At 38.1% G+C, this 18,698-nt stretch overlaps 1 protein-coding gene across 1 annotated transcript in view; it reads right to left on the reverse strand.

Annotated features, from left to right (window-relative positions):
- Positions 1–905: 905 nt before the first annotated feature.
- LOC310921477 (phosphoribosylformylglycinamidine synthase-like) overlaps positions 906–18,698 on the reverse strand; it is a 30,335-nt gene continuing 12,542 nt past the window's right edge. The window contains exons 5-7 of the mRNA XM_083881608.1: positions 15,233–15,361; positions 8,126–8,257; positions 906–3,552 (exon numbers count right to left, since the gene is read on the reverse strand). Coding sequence (XP_083737734.1) covers positions 3,383–3,552; positions 8,126–8,257; positions 15,233–15,361 — 431 coding nt within the window. The 3' untranslated portion in view covers positions 906–3,382. The remainder of the gene's footprint in view (positions 3,553–8,125; positions 8,258–15,232; positions 15,362–18,698) is intronic.

The raw sequence follows: 18,698 nt of genomic DNA on the forward strand, positions 1-18,698 counted from the left end.
GGGGATTTTTTGGGGGATTTTGGGAGGATTTTGGGGGATTTTTTGGGGGAAATTTGGGGGAATTTTGGGAGAATTTAGAGGAAATTTGGGGGATTTTGGGAGAATTTTAGGGGATTTTTTAGGGATTTTTTTGGGATTTTTTTCGGGGGATTTGGAGGAAAAATTGGGGAATTTTGGGGGGATTTTTTGGGGATTTTTTTTGGAAAAATTGGGGAATTTTGGGGAGATTTTTGGGGAATTTCAGGGGATTTTTTAGGGATTTTTGGGGATTTTTTTGGGATTTTTTAGGGATTTTTTTCGGGGGATTTGGAGGAAAAATTGGGGGATTTTGGGGAGATTTGGGGGATTTTTTTGGAAAAATTGGGGAATTTTGGGGGGATTTTTTGGGGAATTTTGGGGGAATTTATGGGGATTTTTGGGGATTTTTTGGGAGAATTTTTTAGGGATTTTTTTGGATTTTTTTCGGGGGATTTGGAGGAAAAATTGGGGAATTTTGGGGGGATTTTTTGGGGATTTTTTTGGAAAAATTGGGGAATTTTGGGGGGATTTTTTGGGGAATTTTGGGGGAATTTATGGGGATTTTTTTGGGATTTTTTAGGGATTTTTTTGGATTTTTTTCAGGGGATTTGGAGGAAAAATTGGGGATTTTTGGGGGAATTTTGGGAGATTTTTTTGGGATTTTTTGGGGGGATTTTTTGGAAAAATTGGGGTATTTTGAGGGAAATTTGGGGGATTTTGGGGGAATTTTTTGGTGATTTTTGGGGGGATTTGGAAGAAAAATTGGGGGGATTTTTGGGGAATTTTGGGGATTTTGGGGGGAGAATTTTGGGGAAATTTGGGAAGATTTTGGGGGAATTTATTGGGATTTTTGGGAGAATTTTGAGGGAGGTTTGGGGGATTTTTGGGGGATTTTAAGGGAGATTTGGAGGAAAAATTTGGGGAATTTTGGGGGATTTGGGGGAGATTTGGGGGAATTTTGGGGGAAATTTTGGGGATATTTTTGGGCTATTTTTGGGACACTTTTGGCATAATTTGGGGGATATTTTGGGATTTTTTTGGACTATTTTTGTGACATTTTTGGGGATTTTTTTAGGACATTTTTGGGATATTTTTGGAAACTTTTGGGACATTTTTGGGGATATTTTTGGGCATTTTTTTGGGATATTTTTGGGACTTTTTTGGGACATTTTTTGGACACTTTTGGGGGTATTTTTGGGACTATTTTTGGGATATTTTTCGGGACATTTTTGGGCCTATTTTTGGGATATTTTTTGGGGTATTTTTTCAGATTTTTTTGGGACATTTTTGGGATTTTTTTTTTACATTTTTGGGGATATTTTTTGAGACATTTTTGGGACATTTTTTGGATATTTTGGGGATAATTTTTGGGACATTTTGGGTTATTTTTGGGATTTTTTAGGGCTATTTTTGGGTTATTTTTTGGACATTTTGGGACATTTTTTGGACATTTTTGGGACATTTTTGGGAGTTTTTTTGGACATTTTTGGGTTATTTTGGGGATTTTTTTGGGACATTTTGGGACATTTTTGGGATATTTTTGGGGTCATTTTTTGGGACCTTTTTGAGATATTTTTGAGATATTTTTGGGGCTTTTTTGGGACATTTTTTAGACATTTTTGGGGGTATTTTGGGGACACTTTGGGGGGTATTTTTGGGATATTTTGGGGATATTTTTGCGACATTTTTGGGATATTTTTTAGATATTTTTGGGGTCATTTTTTTTGGACTATTTTGGGATATTTTTTGGGTATTTTTTCAGATTTTTTTGGATTTTTTTTAGATTTTTTGAGTTATTTTTGGGGGTATTTTTGTGACATTTTTGGGGATATTTTGGGGATATTTTTGCCATAATTTTGGGATATTTTTGGGACATTTTTTGGGCTATTTTTGGGTTATTTTTGGGACATTTTTGGGGGTTTTTTTGGGACATTTTTGGGATTTTTTGGGACATTTTTTGGACTATTTTGGGGTATTTTTGGAGTCATTTTTGGGGTCATTTTTTGGACATTTTTGGGTTATTTTGGGGGTTATTTTTGGGGATTTTTAGAGTTATTTTTGGGATATTTTTGGGACCTTTCTGAGATTTTTTTGGGATTTTTTAGGGCTATTTTTGGGTTATTTTTTTGATATTTTTGGGACATTTTTGGGACATTTTTGGGGTCATTTTTTGGACATTTTTGGGTTATTTTGGGGTTATTTTTGGGACTATTTTGGGATATTTTGGGACATTTTTGGGTTGTTTTTTTGGCATAATTTTGGGATATTTTTGGGGTATTTTTGGGGTATTTTGGGGGGATTTTTTTTGGATTTTTTGAGTTATTTTGGGGGATTTTTAGAGTTATTTTTGGGATATTTTTTGGGACATTTTTTGGATATTTTTTGGGACATTTTTGGGGGAATTTTTTTGATATTTTTAGGATATTTTTAGGCATTTTTTGGGATATTTTTGGGACTTTTTTCGGACATTTTTTGGACACTTTTGGGGGTATTTTTGGGACTATTTTTGGGACTATTTTTGGGACATTTTTCGGGACATTTTTGGGCCTATTTTCGGGATATTTTTTGGGTATTTTTTCAGATTTTTTTGGACATTTTTGGGAGTTTTTTTGACATTTTTGGGGATATTTTTTGAGACATTTTTGGAACATTTTTTGGACATTTTGGGGATATTTTTTGGGACATTTTGGGGTTATTTTTGGGATTTTTTAGGGCTATTTTTGGGTTATTTTTTTGATATTTTTGGGACATTTTTGGGACATTTTTGGGGTCATTTTCTGGGATATTTTTAGGACATTTTTGGGTTATTTTGGGGGTTATTTTTGGGACATTTTTGGAATATTTTTGGTATTTTTTTGGACACTTTTTGGGACATTTTTTGGGACGTTTTTGGGGATATTTTTTGGACATTTTTAGGACATTTTTGGGGCTATTTTTGGACTATTTTGGGACATTTTTGGGGCAATTTTTGGGACATTTTGGGGCTATTTTTGGACTATTTTTGGACTATTTTTGGGATATGTTTGGGGACATTTTTGGGACATTTTGGGGATATTTTGGGGATATTTTTGGGGGATATTTTGGGGATATTTTTGGGATTTTTTTTGATATTTTTGGGACATTTTTGGGACATTTTTGGGGTCATTTTTGGGACATTTTTGGGTTATTTTGGGGTTATTTTTGGGACTATTTTGGGATATTTTGGGACATTTTTGGGTTGTTTTTTTGGCATAATTTTGGGATATTTTTGGGGTATTTTTGGGGGATTTTTTTTGGATTTTTTGAGTTATTTTTGGGGATTTTTAGAGCTATTTTTGGGATATTTTTGGGAATATTTTTGCCATAATTTGGGCACTATTTTGGTCTATTTTTTGGCAATTTTTGGTGATTTTTTGGCCTCCTGACCGGGCTCCGGGGCCTCTTTCCTGACGTGTTCGTCCTCCAGGGCTCCGATTCCGCCGCTGAACATCACGGGCTTGATCCACTCCCGGCGCTGCCCCCCGGGCAGGACCTGCCCAAAGGACCTGGCGAAGCCTGGGGGGCACAAAAAACATCAAAACCCACCCGAAATCCCCAAAAAATTCCACCCAAAATCACCCAAAATCGACCGAAATCGGAGAATTTAAAAAAACGGCGAAAAACGGCAAAAAATCGGCCAAAATTAACCCAAAATTTTGCCCCAAAATGACCCAAAATGACTCAAAATGACCCAAAATAGGCCAAAATCCCAAAAAAATCCTGAAAAAAATGAGTCAAAATTGACCAAAATTGGAGAAATTTGAAAATGGTGAAAAATGGCAAAAAATTGGCCCCAAATCGGCCAAAATTATCCCAAAATTTCGCCCAAATGGTCTCAAAATGACCCAAAATCGGTCAAAATTCACCCAAAACCATCAAAATCAACCCAAATTTACCCAAATTATAAAAAAAAAAAATCCCAAAAAAAAATGAGCCAAAATTGACCGAAATTGAAGAATTTAAAAAACGGCAAAAATTACCCAAAATTATCCCAAAATTTCCCCCAAAATGGTTCCAAAATGACCCAAAATTGGCCCAAATCCATCAAAATCTACAAAAATCCATCAAAATTCACTCAGAAGTCACCAAAAATCACAAAAAATCCCGAAAGAAATGAGCCAAATTTGGCCAAAATCGGAGAAATTTAAATTGGGCAAAATTCGTCGCAAATCGGGCAAAATTAACCCAAAATTTTGACCCAAAATTGACCCAAATTGTTCCCAAATTGTCCCCAAACCTCCCCAAACCCCCCAAAATCATCCCCAAACCTCCCAAACTGTCCCCAAATGTCCCCAAATTATCCCCAAATGTCCCCAAATGTCCCAAAACTGTCCCCAAACCTCCCAAAACCTCCCTGAAATGTCCCAAAATCGTCCCCAAACCCCCCAAAATCATCCCCAAATCCTCCCAAAATCCCCTGAAATGTCCCCAAATCTCCCCAAAATGTCCCAAAATTGACCCCAAACCTCCCAAAAACTCCCTGAAATGTCTCCAAACCTCCCCAAGTGTCCCCAAACTGTCCCCAAGGTCACAAAATTGTCCCCAATTGTCCCAAAACCTCCCAAAACTGTCCCCAAACCCCCCAAAATCATCCCCAAACCCCCCAAACCTCCCCAAATCCCCTTGAAATGTCCCCAAACTGTCCCAAAATTGCCCCCAAATCTCCTCAAACTGTCCCAAACCTCCTCAAATTTTCCCCAACTGTCCCCAAACCTCCCAAAAACTCCCTGAAATGTCCCCAACTGTCCCCAGACCTCCCAAATCCCCCCAAAATTGTCCCCAAATTGTCCCCAACCCCCCAAAAAACTCCCTAAAATGTCTCCAAACCTCCCCAAGTGTCCCCAAATGTCCCAAAATTGTCCCCAAACCTCCCAAAACTGTCCCCAAATCCCCCCAAATGTCCCAAATTGTCCCCAAACCTCCCAAAACTGTCCCCAAACCCCCCAAAATTGTCCCAAATTGTCCCCAAACCTCCCAAATCCCCCCAAAATTGTCCCCAAGGCCCCAAAATTGCCCTCAAATTGTCCCCAATTGTCCCCAAACCTCCCAAAATCATCCCCAAACCCCCCAAATTATCCCCAAACCCCCCAAAATTGCCCCCAAACCTCCCCAAACCCCCTGAAATTGTCCCCAAAATGTCCCCAAACCCCTCAAATTGTCCCCAAATGCCCCAAAATTGTCCCAAATCCCCCAAAATTGTCCCCAAACCTCCCCAATTGTCCCCAATTGTCCCAAAATGTCCAAAATTTGTCCCCAAACCCCCCAAACCCCCCAAAATCTCCCCCAAAATGTCCCAAAATCATCCCCAAATCTCCTCAAACCTCCCCCAATTGTCCCCAAACCTCCCCAATTGTCCCCAATTGTCCCAAAATCATCCCCAAACCCCCTAAAATTGTCCCCCAAATGTCCCCAATTGTCCCAAAACTGTCCCCAAACCCCCTAAAATTGTCCCCAAATGCCCCTAAATGTCTCAAACTGCCCCAAAATTGTCCCCAAACCTCCCCAAACTGTCCCCAAATCCCCCAAAATGTCTCAAAATCATCCCCAGACCTCCCCCAAATGTCCCCAAACCTCCCCAATTGTCCCCAAAATGTCTCAAAATGCCCCTAAATGTCCCCAAATTGCCCCCAAACCTCCCCAAACTGTCCCCAAATGCCCCTTAATGTCCCAAAATGCCCCAAAATTGACCCCAAATCTCCCCAAACTGTCCCCAAATGCCCCTTAATGTCCCCAAATGCCCCAAAATCGTCCCCAAACCCTCCAAAATTGTCTCCAATTGTCCCCAAACCTCCTCAAGTGTCCCCAAACTGTCCCCAAGGTCACAAAATTGTCCCCAAACTGTCCCCAAATCCCCCTTAATGTCCCTAAAATTGCCCCAATTGTCCCCAAACCCCCCAAAATTGTTCCCAAACTCCTCCCAAACCTCCCAAAATTGACCCCGAATTTCCCAAAATTGCCCTCAAATTATCCCCAAACCCCCCCAAAATCGTCCCCAAATTCCGAATGCCCCAAACCTCCAGAAATTGCAGCAAAATTGTCCCAAAATTGTCCCCAAATCCCCAAAAATCATCCCCAAATGTCCCCAAACTGCCCCCAAATCCCCCTTAATGTCCCCAAAATTGCCCCAATTGTCCCCAAACCTCCCCAAATGTCCCCAAACCCCCCAAAATTGCCCTCAAATTGTCCCCAAACCCCCCAAATTGTCCCCAAATGCCCCAAAATTGTCCCCAAACCTCCCAAAAATCTTCCCCAAATGTCCCCAACTGTCCCCAAATGTCCCAAAATTGTCCCCAAAACCCCCAAAATTGTCCCAAATTGCCCCCAAACCCCCCAAAATGTCCCCAATTTGTCTCCAAATGCCCCAAAATTGACCCTAAATCTCCCCCAAACCTCCCAAAAAACTCCCTGAAATGTCTCCAAACTGTCCCCAAGGTCCCCAAACCCCCCAAAATTGTCCCCAAATGTCCCCAAATCTCCCACAATTGCCCTCAAATCGTCCCCAAATCCCCTGAAATGTCCCAAAACCCCCCAAAATTGTTCCCAAATTGTCCCCAAATCCTCCAAAATTGTCCCCAATTCTCCCCAAACCTCCCAAAATGTCCCAAAATCCCCCAAAATTGTCCCCAAAACCCCCAAAATTGTCCCAAAATGCCCCAAAATTGTCCCCAGACCTCCCAAATCCCCCCAAAATTGTCCCCAAGGCCCCAAAATTGCCCTCAAATTGTCCCCAATTGTCCCCAGACCTCCCAAAATCATCCCCAAACCCCCCAAATTATCCCCAAACCCCCCAAAATTGCCCCCAAACCTCCCCAAACTGTCCCCAAATGTCCCCAAATGTCCCCAAAACTCTCAAAATTGTCCCCAAATGCCCCAAAATTGTCCCAAAATTGCCCCAATTGTCCCCAAACCCCCCAAAATCTCCCCCAAATCTCCCCAAACTGTCCCAAACTGCCTCAAATTGTCCCCAATTGTCCCCAGACCTCCCAAAACTGTCCCCAAAATGCCCCAAAATCATCCCCAATTGTCCCAAACTGTCCCCAAACCTCCCAAAATCATCCCCAAATCCCCCAAAATCGTCCCCAAACCTCCCCTAAACCTCCTCAAATCGTCCCCAAAACTCTCAAAACTGTCCCCAAATGCCCCAAAATTGTCCCAAAATTGCCCCAATTGTCCCCAAAATTGTCCCCAAATGACCCCAAACCTCCCCTAAACCTCCTCAAATTTTCCCCAACTGTCCCCAAACCCCCCAAAAACTCCCTGAAATGTCCCCAACTGTCCCCAAACCTCCCAAATCCCCCCAAAATTGTCCCCAAATTGTCCCCAACCCCCCAAAAAACTCCCTAAAATGTCTCCAAACCTCCCCAAGTGTCCCCAAATGTCCCAAAATTGTCCCCAAACCTCCCCAAACTGTCCCCAAATCCCCCAAAATTGTCCCAAATTGTCCCCAAACCTCCCAAAACTGTCCCCAAACCCCCCAAAATTGTCCCCAAACCCCCCAAAATTGTCCCCAAATCCCCCAAAATTGTCCCAAATTGTCCCCAAACCTCCTCAAACTGTCCCCAAATGCCCCTTAATGTCCCCAAATGCCCCAAAATTGTCCCCAAACCTCCCAAATCCCCCCAAAATTGTCCCCAAGGCCCCCAAATTGCCCTCAAATTGTCCCCAATTGTCCCCAAACCTCCCCAAAATCATCCCTAAACCCTCCAAAATTGTCCCCAATTGTCCCCAAACCCCCCAAAATCATCCCTAAACCCCCCAAATTATCCCCAAACCCCCCAAAATTGCCCCCCAAACCTCCCCAAACTGTCCCAAAATGTCCCCAAATGTCCCCAAAACTCTCAAAATTGTCCCCAAATCCCCCAAAATTGTCCCAAAATTGCCCCAATTGTCCCCAAACCTCCCCAATTGTCCCCAATTGTCCCAAAATGTCCAAAATTTGTCCCCAAATGCCCCAAACCCCCCCAAATCTCCCCCAAAATGTCCCAAAATCATCCCCAAACCTCCTCAAACCTCCCCCAATTGTCCCCAAACCTCCCCAATTGTCTCCAATTGTCCCAAAATGCCCCAGAATTGTCCCCAGAGTTGTCACCTGCCAGCAGGGGTTCCCCGAATTTGTTGCCGTAGTCGGAGGCGCCGTCGCTGGCCCCGATGGCCACGGCCAGGGGGGGGGCAAAGGACCCGGGGTAGGGGGCTGCCCTGTCCTCCCACGGCTCCTCCTGGCCTGGAAAATAGAAATTAACTCAAAATTAGCTCCAAAAATGGGTCTGGGGGCATCAAAAATGGGGAAATGGGCCCAAATTTGGGGAAATGAACCCAAAAAATGGGGAAATGACACCAAAATTTGGGGAAATAAACCCAAAAAATGGGTCTGGGGGCAACAAAAATGGGGAAGACACAAAAAAAATGGGGAAAAAACACCAAAAAATGGGGAAATTAACTCAAAAAATGGGATCAGGGACCCCAAAAATGGGGAAATGAGCCCTAAAAATGGGAAAAATGACCCTAAAAATGGGGAAAATTAGCCCAAAAATGGGTGAAAAATCCCAAAATTTGGGGTAACGACACTAAAAAATGGGGAAAAGAGCTCAAAAAATGGGTCTGGGGGCATCGAAAATGGGATTGGGACACGAAAAACTGGGAAATTGCCCCAAAAAATGAGAAAATTAACCCAAAAAATGGGGAAATTACCCCAAAAATGGGGAAATGACCCAAAAAACAGGATTAGGGACCCAAAAAATGGGATGAGAGACCCAAAAAACGGGGAAATGAACCCCAAAAATGGGATGAGAAACAAAAAAAAAGGGGAAATGAGCCCAAAAATGGGTCTGGGGGCACCAAAAATGGGTCTGGGGGCACCAAAAATGGGTCTGGGGGCATCAAAAATGGGTCTGGGGGCACCAAAAATGGGTCTGGGGGCACCAAAAATGGGATCAGGGAGCCCAAAAATGGGTCTGGGGGCACCAAAAATGGGATCAGGGAGCCCAAAAATGGGTCTGGGGGCACCAAAAATGGGATCAGGGAGCCCAAAAATGGGTCTGGGGGCACCAAAAATGGGTGAAAAAACCCCAAATTTGCAGAAATTATCCCAAAAAATGGGATCAAGGACCCCAAAAATGGGGAAAATGGGCCCAAAAATGGGTGAAAAATCCCAAATTTGGGAAAATTAACCCAAAAAATGGGGAAATGAGCCCAAAAAATGGGATCAGGGACCCCAAAAATGGGTCTGGGGGCACCAAAAATGGGTGAAAAACACCAAATTTGCAGAAATTATCCCAAAAAATGGGATTGGGGGCCTTGAAAATGGGTGAAAAATCCCAAATTTGGGAAAATTAACCCAAAAAATGGGGAAATGAGCCCAAAAATTGGGATCAGGGACCCCAAAAATGGGGAAGAGATGCCAAAAAATGGAGAAAAGAACCTAAAAATGGGGAAATGAACCTGAAAATGGGATCAGGGACCCTGAAAATGGGTCTGGGGGCACCAAAAATGGGGAAGTGACACCAAAATTTGGGGAAATGACCCAAAAAATGGGGAAATAAACCCAAAAAACGGGAAAAATGACCCTAAAAATGGGGAAATGAACCTAAAAATGGGTGAAAAAATCCCAAATTTGAGAAAATTAACCCAAAAAATGGGGAAATAAACCCAAAAAATGGGATCAGGGACCCCAAAAATGGGTCTGGGGGCACCAAAAATGGGTAAAAACCCCCAAATTTGCAGAAATTATCCCTAAAAATGGGAAAAATGACCCTAAAAATGGGGAAAAAACACCAAAAAATGGAGAAAATGAGCCCAAAATTGGGGAAATTACCCCCAAAAAATGGGATTGGGGGCACCAAAAATGGGTGAAAAATCCCAAATTTGAGAAAATGAACCCAAAAAATGGGGAAATGAGCCCAAAAATGGGTCTGGGGGCACCAAAAATGGGTGAAAACCCCCAAATTTGCAGAAATTATCCCAAAAAATGGGATCAGAAATGCCAAAAAATGGGGAAAATGGGCCCAAAAATGGGTGAAAAATCCCAAATTTGGGAAAATGAACCCAAAAAATGGGGAAATGAGCCCAAAAATTGGGATCAGGGACCCCAAAAATGGGTCTGGGGGCACCAAAAATGGGTGAAAAACCCCCAAATTTGCAGAAATTATCCCTAAAAATGGGATTGGGGACCTTGAAAATGGGTGAAAAATCCCAAATTTGGGAAAATTAACCTAAAAAATGGGGAAAATGAGCCCAAAAATGGGTGAAAAATCCCAAATTTGGGGGATTTTGGGAGGATTTTTGAGGGATTTTTGGGGATTTTTGGGGATTTGGGGGAAATTTGGGGGATTTTTGGGGAATTTGGGGGATTTTTGGGGATTTTTGGGGATTTGAGGGAAAATTTGGGGGATTTTGGGGGAAATTTGGGAGATTTTTGGGGGAATTTTGGGGGATTTTTGGGGGATTTTGGGGGGAATTTGGGAGATTTTTTTGGATTTTTTTGGGGGGGATTTGGAAGAAAAATTGGGGGATTTTTAGGGATTTTTTGGGGATTTTTTCGGGGGATTTGGAGGAAAAATTGGGGAATTTTGGGGGGATTTTTTTTGGGAATTTTTGGGGGGATTTTTTGGAAAAATTGGGGGATTTTGGGGGAAATTTGGGAGAAATTTGGGGGATTTTGGGGAATTTTTGGGGAGAATTTTGGGGAATTTGGGGGGAAATTTGGGGGGAAATTTGGGGAATTTTGGGGGATTTTTGGAGGGAATTTTGGGGGATTTTTGGGGGAATTTTTGGGATATTTTGGGGAAACTTTGGGAGATTTGGGGGAATTTTTAGAGGGAATTTTGGGGGAATTTTGGGAGAATTTTTGGTGGTATTTTTGGTGGTATTTTTGGGATATTTGAGAGGAATTTTGGGAGATTTTGGGGGGATTTGGGAGATTTTGGGGGAATTTTGGGGAAAATTTTGGAAATTTGGGGGATTTTGGAAGATTTTTGAGGGATTTTTCAGGGAATTTTGGGGCAATTTTGGGGAATTTTGGGGGGATTTGGGAATTTGGGGGAAATTTGGGAAATTTGGGGATTTTGGGGGATTTTTGGGGAAATTTTTGGGGAGAATTTTGGGGGGATTTGAGGGAAAATTTGGGGGATTTTGGGGGAAATTTGGGAGATTTTTGGGGGAATTTTGGGGGATTTTTGGGGGAATTTTGGGGGATTTTGGGGGATTTTTTTGGATTTTTTTGGGGGGATTTGGAAGAAAAATTGGGGGATTTTTAGGGATTTTTTGGGGGGATTTTTTGGGGGGATTTTTTGGAAAAATTGGGGGATTTTGGGGGAGATTTGGGAGAAATTTGGGAGATTTTGGGGGAATTTTTGGGGAGAATTTTGGGGAATTTGGGGGAAATTTGGGGGATATTTGGGAGAATTTTTGGAGGGATTTTTGGGATATTTTGGGGGATATTTGGGGGATTTTTGGGGAAATTTTGGGGGAATTTTGGGAGATTTTTGAGGAATTTTCAGGAAATTTTGGGGAGAATTTTTGGGGATTTTGGGGGAAATTTGGGGGATTTTTGGGGAATTTTTGGGGAGAATTTTGGGGGATTTGGGGGAAATTTGGGGGGATTTTTTTGGGATTATTTTGGGATTATTTTGGGGGATTTTTGGGGGGGATTTTTTTTGGGATTATTTGGTATTTTTTTGGATATTTTTGGGGATTTTGGGGGATTTTTTTGGGATTTTTTCAGAGGATTTTGTGGATATTTTTGGGTGTTTTTTTGATTTTTTTGGGGAGTCTTTTTTGGGATATTTTTGGGGGAATTTTTGGGGATATTTTTGGTGGGATTTTTTGGGGATATTTTTGGTATTTATTTTATATTTTTGGGGGGATTTTTTGGGCATTTTTTGTGGATATTTTTGGGATATTTTTGCGAGGATTTTTTGGGGATTTTTGGGGGATTTTTTGGGATATTTTGGGATTTTTTTGGAATATTTTTGGGACTTTTTTGGGGATTTTAGGGGGGATTTTTTGGGAATTTTTTGGGGGGATTTTTTGGGGGATTTTTTTTCGGATATTTTTGGGATTTTTGGGGGATTTTTTGGGGGATTTTTTTGAGATATTTTTGGGATTTTTGGGGGAATTTTTTTGGAATTTTTTTCGGATATTTTTGGGATTTTTGGGGGAATTTTTTTGGAATTTTTTTCGGATATTTTTGGGATTTTTGGGGGGGATTTTTTGGGATATTTTTTTGATTTTTTTGGATATTTTGGGGGGAATTTTTTGGGATATTTTTCGGAGAATTTTTCTGGGATTTTTGAGGTATTATTTGGGAATTTTTTTTTGGAATTTTTTTGAGAGTTTTTGGGGATATTTTTGGGACTTCTTTTTATATTTTGGGGGGATTTTTTTGGCATTTTTTGTGGATATTTTTGGGATATTTTTGGGGATTTTTTGAAGGGGATTTTTTGGGATTTTTTTGGGGTTATTTTTTGGGATTTTTTAGGGGATTTTTGGGATATTTCTGGGTGGATTTTTTTTGATTTTTCTGGGATTTTTTTGGGATTTTATTGGAATATTTTTGGGGGTTTTTTGGGATATTTTTGGGATTTTTTGGGGGGTTTTTTTGGGGATATTTTTGGAAGGATTTTTGCAGATTTTTTGGGGATTTTTGGGGGAATTTTGGGGATTTTTGGGGAATTTTTTTTGGAGATTTTTTTGGATCTTTTGGGGGGATTTTTTTAGGGGATTTTTGGGGTTTTTTTAGGATTTTTGGGGGTTTTTTTAGGATTTTTGGGGGGAACTTTTTGGGGATTTTTTTTTATATTTTTGGGATATTTTGGGGGATTTTTGGGGATTTTTTGTGGATATTTTTGGGGGATTTTTTTTGGAGGAATTTTTTTTTTATATTTTTGGTATTTTTTTGGAATATTTCTGGGACTTTTTTGGGGATTTTGGGGGGGATTTTTTTGGGATTTTTGGGGGATTTTTTTTTTTTGATATTTTTGGGATTTTGGGGGATTTTTGGGGGGATTTTTTCGGATATTTTTGGGATTTTTGGGGGATTTTTTGGGGATTTTTTTGAGATATTTTTGGGATTTTTGGGGGAATTTTTTTGGAATTTTTTTCGGATATTTTTGGGATTTTTGGGGGGGATTTTTTGGGATTTTTTTTTTATTTTTTTGGATATTTTGGGGGGAATTTTTTGGGATATTTTTCGGAGAATTTTTCTGGGATTTTTGAGGTATTATTTGGGATTTTTTTTTTGGAATTTTTTTGAGAGTTTTTGGGGATATTTTTGGGACTTCTTTTTATATTTTGGGGGGATTTTTTGTGGATATTTTTGGGAATTTTTCTGGATTTTTTTTGGGATTTTTTGTGGGATTTTTTGGGATTTTTGGGGGATTTTTTTGGAATATTTTTGGGACTTTTTTGGGGATTTTAGGGGGGATTTTTTGGGAATTTTTTGGGGGGATTTTTTGGGGGATTTTTTTTCGGATATTTTTGGGATTTTTGGGGGATTTTTTTGGGGATTTTTTTGAGATATTTTTGGGATTTTTGGGGGATTTTTTTGGGGATTTTTTGCGATATTTTGGGGATTTTTTGGGGGATTTTTTTTGGATTTCTTTTATATTTTTGGTGGGAATTTTTTTTTTACTTTTTAGGAGGATTTTTTGGAGATATTTTTGATAATTTTTTTGTACGTTCGGGAGATTTTGGGGAGGTTTTTTGGGAATTTTTTTGGGGATATTTTTGGGATTTTTTGGGGGGATTTTTTGGGGATATTTTTGGAAGGATTTTTTGCAGATTTTTTTGGGGATTTTTGGGGGGATTTTGGGGATTTTTTGGGAATTTTTTTTGGAGATTTTTTTGGATCTTTTGGGGGGATTTTTTTAGGGGATTTTTGGGGTTTTTTTAGGATTTTTGGGGGGAATTTTTTGGGGGATTTTTTTTTATATTTTTGGGATTTTTTGGGGATTTTTGGGGATTTTTTGTGGATATTTTTGGGGGATTTTTTTGGAGGAATTTTTTTTTTATATTTTTGGTATTTTTTTGGAATATTTCTGGGACTTTTTTGGGGATTTTTTTGGGGGATTTTTTTGGGATTTTTGGGGGATTTTTTTTCTGATATTTTTGGGATTTTTTGGGGATTTTTTTGAGATTTTTTTGGGATATTTTTGGGGATTTTTTGGGGGATGTTTTGGGCTATTTTGGGGGGATATTTTTTGGATTTTTTTTATATTTTTGGGATATTTTTGGGGGATTTTTGGGGTTATTTTTGGGTGGCTTTTTTTAATATATTTTGGGGCTATTTTTTGGAATTTTTTTATATTTTTGGGGGATTTTTGGGGGGGATTTTTTTGGGGGATTTTCTGGGATTTTTGGGACTTTCTATAGGATTTTTTTTGGGATGATTTTGGTTTATTTATTCCACTCCTCACCTGGAATTAAGAGATTCCCAAAGCAGGACCAGGATTTTATGGAATTAAGGGGTTTTTGGGGTTTCTGGGTGGGATTTTGGGGCTTTTTTTGGGGGTCCCAATCCAGAATTTTTGGGATTTTTTGGGGATTTTTTGAGGGGATTTTTGGGGACTTTTTTGGGATTTTTTTGGGGATTTTTTAGGGGATTTTTGGGATATTTCTGGGTGGATTTTTTTTGATTTTTCTGGGATTTTATTGGAATATTTTGGGGGGTTTTTTGGGATATTTTTGGGATTTTTTGGGGGGTTTTTTTGGGGATATTTTTGGAAGGATTTTTGCAGATTTTTTTGGGGATTTTTGGGGGGATTTTGGGGATTTTTTGGGAATTTTTTTTGGAGATTTTTTTGGCTCTTTTGGGGGGATTTTTTTAGGGGATTTTTGGGGTTTTTTTAGGATTTTTGGGCGTTTTTTTAGGATTTTTGGGGGGAATTTTTTGGGGATTTTTTTTTATATTTTTGGGATATTTTGGGGGATTTTTGGGGATTTTTTGTGGATATTTTTGGGGGATTTTTTTGAGAAATTTTTTTTTATATTTTTGGTATTTTTTTTGGAATATTTCTGGGACTTTTTTGGGGATTTTGGGGGGGATTTTTTTGGGATTTTTTTGGATATTTTTGGGATTTTTTTTTGGATTTTTTAAGGATTTTTGGGGGGATTTTGGGGGGTTTTCGGGTGGGATTTTGGGGTTTTCAACCCTCCCAAACCCAAATTTTTAGGAATTTTTTTGATTGAACCCTCTCCTCACCTGGAATTAAGAGATTCCCAAAGCAGTACCCGGCCGTCCCGGCGATGACGTGGGCGCCCCGTCCCGTGCACTGAACGTCCCTGATCCGCCCCCCCGAGCCCGTGGTGGCCCCGCTGAACGGGGCCACGGCTGGGAAAGGGTTAAAACACACAGTTTAATACAAAAAATTCACATTTTTTAACCCCAAAAAATTCCCATTTTTTAACCTAAAAAATTCGCATTTTTTAACTCAAAAATTCCCATTTTTAACCCAAAAATTCCCATTTTTTAACCCAAATTTTCACCTTTTCTTTCCCAAAAAATTATCTTTTTTTTACCCAATTTTTTTCCCATTTTAACCCAAAAAATTCCATTTTTGACCCAAAAATTCCCATTTTTTTACCAAAAAATTCTCAATTTTTGACCTCAAATTTCCCATTTTTCAACCCCAAAAATTCCCATTTTTTACCCAAATTTTCCACTTTTTTTTCCTCCAAAATTCTATTTTTTTCCCCAAAAATTTTCCCCCAAATTTCCCATTTTTGACCCAAATTTTTCCCCATTTTTACCCAAAAATTCCCATTTTTTAACCCCGAAAAATCTCACTTTATCCCAAAAAATTCCCATTTTTTTAACCCCAAAATTAGCAATTTTGACCCAAAAAATTCTCATTTTTTAACTCAAAAATTCGCATTTTTTTACCCAAAAATTCCCATTTTTTTAACCCAAAATTCTTATTTTTTTAACTCAAAAATTCCCATTTTTTTACCCTAAATTTTCTCATTTTTGACCCAAAAAATTCCCATTTTTTGACCCAATTTTTTTAACATTTTAACACCAAAAATTCTCATTTTTTAACCCAAAAATTCCCATTTTTTTACCCACAAAGTTTTTATTTTTTAACCCAAAACTTTGCATTTTTAACCCAAAAATTCCCATTTTTTAACCTCAAATTTTCCCCATTTTGACCCAAAATTTCTCATTTTTGACCCAATTTTTTTCCCATTTTTACGCCAAAAATTCGCATTTTTTTAACCCAAAAATTCGCATTTTTAACCCAAATTTCTTCCCATTTTTACGCCAAAAATTCACATTTTTTAACCCAAAAATTCCCATTTTTTAATCCAAATTTTTCCCATTTTTATCCCCAAAATTTTTCCCATTTTAATCCAAAAAATTCACATTTTTAAACCAAAAAAATTCACATTTTTAACCTAAGAAATTCTCATTTTTTGACCCCAAAAATTTCCCATTTTTTAACCTAAAAAATTCGCATTTTTTACCCAAAAATTCCCATTTTTTAATCCAAATTTTTCCCATTTTTATCCCCAAAAATTCGCATTTTTTTAACCCAAAAATTCGCATTTTTTTAACCCAAAAATTCGCATTTTTTACCCAAAAATTCCCATTTTTTAATCCAAAAATTCCCATTTTTTAATCCAAATTTTTCCCATTTTTATCCCCAAAAATTCGCATTTTTTTAACCCAAAAATTCTCATTTTTAACCCAAATTTCTTCCCATTTTTAACCCAAAAATTCCCATTTTAACACCAAAAAATTCACATTTTTTAATCCAAATTTTCCCCATTTTTATCCCCAAAATTTCTCCCATTTTAATCCAAAAATTCGCATTTTTTAACCCCAAAAAATTCTCATTTTTAACCCCAAAAAATCCCACTTTATCCCAAGAAATTCCCATTTTTTTAACCTAAAAAATTCACATTTTTTAACTCAAAAATTCGCATTTTTTTAACCCAAAAATTCGCATTTTTTAACCAAAAAAATATCACATTTTTTTAACCATAAAATTCTCATTTTTTGACCCGAAATTTTCCCCATTTTAACCCAAAATTTCGAATTTTTTAACCCCAAATTTTCCCAATTTTTAACTCAAAAAATTCCAATTTTTTACCCCAAATTTTCCCCATTTTCCCCCAAATTTTCACCTTTTTTTCCCCAAAAATTTCCCATTTTTGACCCAAAATTTTCCCCATTTTAATGCAAAAAAATCCCATTTTTTTACCCCAATTTTCCTCATTTTTTACCCCAAATTTCCCCATTTTTTACCCCGAATTTTCCCTTTTTTCCCCCAAATTTTCCCCTAAAATTGTCTTTTTTTACCCACAAAATTTCCCCATTTTTACCTCAAATTTCCCCATTTTATCCCAAAAATCCTCATTTTTCCTCCAAATTTCCCCATTTTTAACCCTGAAATTTCCCATTTTTGACCAAAAATTTTCCCATTTTTTACCCCAAAAATTCCCATTTTTTTCCTCAAATTTTCCCCTTTTTTCCCCCAAATTTCCCCATTTTTACCTCCAAACCTTCCACGGCTGGGAAAGGGTTAAAACACATCAGGAAATGCCCATTTTAAGCCAAAAAATTCACTTTTTTTTACCCTAAATTTTCGCATTTTTATCCCAAAAAATTCCCATTTTTTTAACCTAAATATTCTCATTTTTTGACCCAAAAATTCCCATTTTTTTCCCCCAAAATTACTCCCAAATTTCCCATTTTTTACCCCAAATTTCCCCATTTTTGCCCCCAAAATTTCTCCCAAATTTCCTATTTTTTACCCCAAAAATTCCCATTTTTTACCCTCAATTTTTTCCATTTTAAAACCCAAAAATTCCCATTTTTTACCCAAATTTTCCACTTTTTTTTCCTCCAAAATTCTATTTTTTCCCCAAAAATTTTCCCCCAAATTTCCCATTTTTGACCCAAATTTTTCCCCATTTTTACCCAAAAATTCCCATTTTTTAACCCCAAGTTTCCTGTCTTTGACCCAAAATTTTTCTCATTTTTTACCCCAATTTTTCACAGTTTTTCCCCACAAATTTTCCCACTTTTGACCCAAAATTTCCCCTTTTTTACCCCAAATTTCCTCATTTTTAACTCAAAAATTCGCATTTTTTTACCCAAAAATTCCCATTTTTTTAACCCAAAATTCTTATTTTTTTAACTCAAAAATTCCCATTTTTTTACCCTAAATTTTCTCATTTTTGACCCAAAAAATTCCCATTTTTTTAACCATAAAATTCTCATTTTTTCCCCAAAAATTCCCATTTTTTAACCCAATTTTTTTCCCATTTTTACGCCAAAAATTTCGCATTTTTTAACCCAAAAATTCCCATTTTTAACCCAAAAATTCCCATTTTAACACCAAAAAATTCACATTTTTTAATCCAAATTTTCCCCATTTTTATCCCCAAAATTTCTCCCATTTTAATCCAAAAATTCGCATTTTTTAACCCCAAAAATTCTCATTTTTAACCCCAAAAAATCCCACTTTATCCCAAGAAATTCCCATTTTTTTAACCTAAAAAATTCACATTTTTTTAACCTAAAAAATTCACATTTTTAACTCAAAAATTCGCATTTTTTAACCAAAAAAAATCACATTTTTTTAACCATAAAATTCTCATTTTTTGACCCGAAATTTTCCCCATTTTAACCCAAAACTTCGAATTTTTTAACCCCAAATTTT

Source organism: Zosterops lateralis (genome assembly GCF_965231275.1).
Source record: "Zosterops lateralis genome assembly, chromosome: 34".
In the NCBI taxonomy this organism is placed as follows: Eukaryota; Metazoa; Chordata; class Aves; order Passeriformes; family Zosteropidae; genus Zosterops; species Zosterops lateralis.